We start from the raw sequence: 6,000 nt of genomic DNA, 5'->3' as shown, positions 1-6,000 counted from the left end.
CTCTCACCTTGTTTAGCCAGCCAGTCGAAGCTATTCCTATGTGGCCACTGTCACACGCTGACAGCTTCTAGGAATCACAGGTGAGAGCTGAGTGCAGGGTGGAGATCAAAGGTAGACAAACTACTCCAGAAGGAGCACAATGTGTCTCCCCCTCCCCCCACCTCCCTTATTAACTATGGTTTGTTTAAAATAGGCCAAATTCAAACCATGATTTATGAAGTGAGCTTGTCAATCAAAACTGGAAGTGAAAGCTTCTGATCTTTCTGTGGCTCTGCTAGAGGAGAGCGAGGAGCAAATGAGTCCAAGACTCACAGCAGTTTGTATAATAAACCATGGTTTGTCATGATGTGTGAATGAAGCCAGATCCTACAGCAATGTGGGAAACTTTCTTTCTTAATAGGCATCTGTCCAACTAATCCAACTCTCATCTCTTGCAGGGGCTCAATTAGTGCCAGCGCCTTCTGTCAAGAGTTTGGGTGTAACCTTTGACGCCTCCCTTTCTATGGAGGCACAGGTTGCAGCCACAGCAAAGATGGCATTCTTCCATCTCTGCCGTATTAAGCAGTTGGTCTCTTATCTCTCTCGCCTTGATCTGGCCACAGTGATCCATGCAACAGTCACCTCCAGGCTTGATTATTGTAACTCGCTTTACGCGGGGCTGCCCATGAAGCTGACCCAGAAACTCTAGTGGGTGCAGAATGCTGCGGCGAGGCTCCTTACGGGGTCCTTGCTGTGGGATCACACTTATGCAGTGCTTTACCAGCTGCACTGGCTCTCGGTGGAGTACAGGGTCAGGTTTAAAGGGGCTGGTTTTGACCTTTAAAGCCCTATGTGGCCTAGGACCCTCAAACCTCTCCTGGTATGCCCTGCAGAGGACCTTAAGGTCCATAAAAAACACATTGGAGGTCCCGAGCCTCAAGGAGGTTAGATTGGTCTCAACTAGTACAAGGGCCTTTTCAGCACTGGCCCCGACTTGGTGGAACACTCTGTCACAAGAGACCAGGGCCCTGAGGGATTTGACATCTTTCCACAGGGCCTGCAAGATGGAGCATTTCTGCCTGGCCTTCGGCTTAGACTCACTCTGACACCTTATATGGGATTTGGTATATAAATTTTCCCTTGGCTTTTTTGCTGGCCTATGTAGGACCAGCATGGATAGCTGGCTTGGGTGAATATCTGGTGTTTCCTCCCTTTATGGTCTTGATTTATGGGCTACTACTAAAATGAGGCTGCATTTTAAGCTGTATTTTAAGCTGTATTTTAATTAACTGTTTTTTTCTTGTCCCCCCCCCTCTATTATGTTTTATTGTAATTTATATTTGGTGTTAACCTCCCTGAGCCCGGCCCTGGCCAGGGAGGGTAGGGTATAAATAAAAATGTATTAATAATAATAATATTAATCTGATCCTTTCTTTGGAAAATTGGAGTGGGCCACTTATCATTTATGGAAGCTGAGCTGCAGGAGGGCTTTCATGATACAGGTGAACCAGTTCCTCTGTTTTCAAACTTTTTTTTAAGACAAAGCACCATCCCTGCATAAAAGGGCATACAGTATTAGGAGGTCTGAGGAAACCCAAAGGTTTTGCAAAGACAAGAGGAACAAGAAAGAGCGAGGCCTCTGCCAGCTTTTTTCACATCTCTCGGGGTGACGAGCCTTGTTACAATGGCACTGCTGAGTTAATGGCAGTAAAAGCCACTGCCTGTGCTGGTTTTTACTTTAGTCTAAGCACCATGGAGAATTAAGCCCACTGGGCCTAATCAAGGCTGTTTCACCACCCAAAGGGAAAGCACAGGAGACAGAGAGGTCATGCTGAGGCTGCTCCTGTCTTGGACCACCTTTCCTTGTGGAAACTGCAGCAAGGACCATGGGGATCACTGAGCCTCCTCTGGGTAGCTATGTCCCCCAAAGGAAGAGAGCAGGTAAGAAGCCTTGCAGGACCAGCTGGCACCTGTCTGGCTTGCTCAGTGTCTCTAAATGAGTGACAGGGAGCCTGTGGTCTTGCAGATATCAGTGGGGAGTCCAATTCCCATGAGCCTCAGGCTGCATGGCTAATGGTGAGGAATGACAGAACAGCTTGTGTGACAGCAGCTGCAGGTGGCTGTATCACTGGCTGAGCAGCTGGCATGGGTAGCACATGCAGGTACTGGGAAATCCCCCCCCCCCATTAAGGATTCCCTTATTCAGGTTGAAAACTGCAATGGCTGAGCTGCTGGTAATAAACGAGGCTGCCCAATACCAGGTATGTTAGGCTGGCCAGCAGCAGAAGCAAGCAAGGTAATAGCTAGAGGGGATGCTGTAAAACCAGAAAATTCATGGGTGGAAGATGATGTCATGTCTACAAGGCCCCTTGCACTTGGGATGCAGTATCCTCCTCTGAAAGGAGCTCTGTAGCGCACTTGTCCATGTAGGAGGCCCCTTGAAAGGACATCAGGAAGCTCTCCCATATAATGTGCCCTCTGCAATGCTGGAAAAGATTTCAACAGGCAAAGACACACTTGTGTGCTGCGGTGATAGCAGAAACAGCCAAAGAATGTCCAGAGCTCTTAACTGCCATTTTGTCTGCCGCTCCCCTATCACCCCAAGTCCAAGTGGGGCTCCATTGGTACAGCAATGCCTGGCAGTGCCTGGAATGAAAGGAGGAAGGCATGGGCTGCAAGCACTGATGAAAGAAGGCATGAGTCCCAGACAAATCAGCACCGAGGCAAGGGAGGGAAAATAGGGCTAAATAAGGGAAACAAGTGTTTTGGGGTTTTTTTAAGTTAGGAAAAACAACACAGGGAGCAAGCAAAGGGAAAAGCGACACACATACGAAAAGAGAATCAGAGGCAAAATCAGCAGTTGAAAAATTGGTCAAAAGGCCACAGAATTGGTTGGTGGGGGGGACCAAAATGCAATCACAAGCCTGAGCAGAATGACAGGAGGGTGTCTCTCTCTCACACACACACACATGCGCACAGAGGCGTCTGTCCCAGGTGAAGACAGGGAACCGGCTGAGCTGACAAAGACTCGACTGCGCTTCCCGCCTTTGGGCACCAGGTGGCGCTACAACCCGCCGTGTCCCAAGTTTATTCAATCTCCAGCGGAACCTAATCAGCCGGCGCTGCCCCCGAGACGTTAACAGCGCTCAGCAGGAACCTCCTCGTCGTCGCCCTCCCTCAGAAGTCGGGGCTGACGGATTCCGAATGGGCTCTGCTAAACTATTCGGCACAGGACCGAAGCCCGAAGGAAAGAACTTGAGGAGAGGAGAAACGGGAGGGAAGCGATCCCGCGAGAACACGGTAATCTCGGGGCGGGAGGCGCGCGTGCCCTGTCTCCTAGCAACGGAGCCCCGGCGCTTCTCCAGGGAGACATGGAGTATTGCGGGAACCGGGCTGCGGGCGAGCAGCAGCAGCAGCAGCAGCAGCAGCGGCGGTTCACCATTACTGATCTCAAACACCAGGCTGCGGAGTATTACCGCAGCAACGAAGTGCCGCAGCGCCTGGAGGAGGTGCTCAACGCCATGTTCTACCAGCGCCCAGAAGACTTCTACGGGCACCTGGTAAGCCGGACCCCCATGTAACGGCACCCCCGCTTGCGCATGCGCCTTTGGCCCCAACCGGAGGATGGTGCGATGTGTGCCTGGTGCGCACGCGCACCGGGAGTGTGGAGTGGGGGGCGGGGGGGAGACGCCTTAGGTGTGGGACCGGCTGGGTGGGAGTGCAGAACTCCCAATGACCTTAATGCATGTCGTGTGTTGCTGCTGTGTGCATCTGCATGGTAGTATTTTGGCCCTTTACAGGGAGAGCTTCTCCATGATATTTCCGAGGCAAGCCCCACTGAGCTGCTGTGTGTCCCCATTCAATCCAACGAGAGTTACTCCTAGCAAAGTGGGTACCGTATATAGAGGCTGTAAATTTACTGTTTAAGTAAACGGCAACTGAGAGTCTTGACAGCACCTTAAACACCAACATATTTATTTCATGGATTGAAATCTGCATCATCAGATGTGAAGAGTGCACTCTGGTACATGAAAATCCGTGCCATAATAAATTTGTTAGCAGAGCAATCCTATGCAGGTCAACATAGAAGTAAATTGGGCAGGGAATGGTTAGCATAACCCTGAATTCTCGGCATGTAAAAGGCTTTGATTCTTACTAATGTACATAATTTTCTCTCAACTAGCAACACTGAGAACCTGGTTCTAGCTTTTCTTATTCTGGCCTCTCAGTGTGGATGACTGGCACTTGGTACATCAGAATTAACTGTAAGATTATTAAAATGATTTAATAAATAACTCTTAAAATAGGAACTGACCTGTATTTTGTCTTCTATTTTTTTCTGCTCCTACAGCCCTCCAATAAACTTACATTGCTACATATCAGTATAGTTTGTACTGTCACCTGCTTTATGATGAGCAAGGCACACTTAGGAGGTAGAAGGGTTCTCATCCTGTACAATATGCAAGGCTATTGTAAAGAGGACGTTCATGAGATTCATGCCACATAACTGTATAGGTTGGCAGAGTATACTTACATGGTGTATAATCTTATGAATTTCCTCTGAACAACATACTGTAGCATATACAGTATGATCTGCCTTAGTTTCCCATTGGTAAAATGGTAATCTTATGACATAATCTCAGTGTTGATTCGGATGTTAATAAAACAAGGGTTATAATGCACTAAGCCCACTAGAAAATGTGATTTAAATGATTGGTAATAAAAGAGGGAACTAGAAAATGCGAACATATCTTTTTATGATACCATATGTCATTGGAAGCAGAAATAGTATTATATGCCATAGCAAGCTCACATTTGGGCAGGCTACCAAGACCTCTGAAATTCAACCACCAGTACAAAACACCATAGTGCCTTTTGGAGTACTTCCTGATAGATCATTTCTCCTGATTGCCAGGCAGTATGCCCTATACTAGCATGTGTCAGGAAAAATGCTGGTCCCTGTATTACTTCTTGAAAAGGGCAGGCTAGGATCCTGTAAAATCAATGTCAGTGGCACAATCCAAGAATTTATTGTGATCCATCCTTGATTTCATCACAGATGAACAGGTATCATTACAGTTTACCATACTCCAGAAGATTTAGTGAAAGCCAAGAGGGTACCATTAGGATTTTAAAAAGAAAGGAGATAATATTGTTGGTAATAGGTATGATCCCAAGCCATGGGTGCAGGATCCATGAGCAGTCTGATAAATGTCAGGGAAAAGTTTCACTGCAGACGACTGTGTACTAGGAGAATAGAAATCTCATTTTAAATATATGGGAAATAATTGCTATAATTGTTATCTTCCAGGCAAACTACTTCTCTGAATTATCAAAGCCTCCAGTGATAACCAAATTAGTTGGGAAAAAGGTGCTTGATGGGATCGGTCGGCCAACGTTAGAAGTGGAAGTGTCATGCCGAGTTAGGAACTGTGTCAAGGTATGAACTGTTACGTGCTTAATTCTCTATTTGATTCAGAGATATCTGACTGCCAGACTGAGGGCTGCAACCTGCAAATAACATTGTCTGTGAGCTTATATGGACACTGGTCAACTCCTGCCAATTTTTGCCTCAATATGATGAAACCAAAAGGCCCAAAGTAGGTTTGATGTTAAAATGTGTCAAGGCATTTAACATATCTAAGTGTTTTCCCCCTTAACTAGCTGCTGTGTGTTATGTGTGTGTCAGGATTGGAACCATGGTGCTTGGAGAAGGGTTTCCAATACTTCTTTTTTTCCTTGATGAAAATCCCCCCTCATGCTATTAATGTGAACAGAATCTAATTAATGTGTCCTAGGGCTGGTAGCAATTCTCGTGGAACGTTTCTTCAGAACCACTGCATGGTAGAAAGTGGTAATGTTTCCTTTCCCTGTGCACCATGATCCTGAGTGTAAAAAAAGTTTAGGGGCAAATTAGACATCATACTATCATCCTTTTGAAATTTGGAAGGGTCTTGTCTGCTGTGACTTTTTATAAAATGTCTTCACTAGGGTTGAGGGATAAGGATAAGGATAAGGATG

At 46.7% G+C, this 6,000-nt stretch overlaps 1 protein-coding gene across 7 annotated transcripts in view; it reads left to right on the top strand.

The window, feature by feature from the left end:
- Positions 1-2,986: 2,986 nt before the first annotated feature.
- Positions 2,987-6,000, top strand: part of ENO4 (enolase 4) — a 31,150-nt gene continuing 28,136 nt past the window's right edge. Inside the window, exons 1-2 of one of the 7 annotated variants that reach the window (XR_014157006.1) lie at positions 2,987-3,539; positions 5,291-5,419. Coding sequence is in view for 4 of the 7 variants with exons in the window: in XM_081863722.1 (XP_081719848.1) it covers positions 3,351-3,539; positions 5,291-5,419 (318 nt within the window). In the remaining 3 variants the exon portion in view is untranslated. The other 6 variants (XM_081863722.1, XM_081863723.1, XM_081863720.1 and 3 more) reach the window with 6 other exon arrangements.

This window comes from Podarcis erhardii, assembly GCF_964252035.2.
Source record: "Podarcis erhardii genome assembly, chromosome: 5".
In the NCBI taxonomy this organism is placed as follows: domain Eukaryota; kingdom Metazoa; phylum Chordata; class Lepidosauria; order Squamata; family Lacertidae; genus Podarcis; species Podarcis erhardii.
This window is presented reverse-complemented; position numbering and strand designations above follow the sequence as displayed.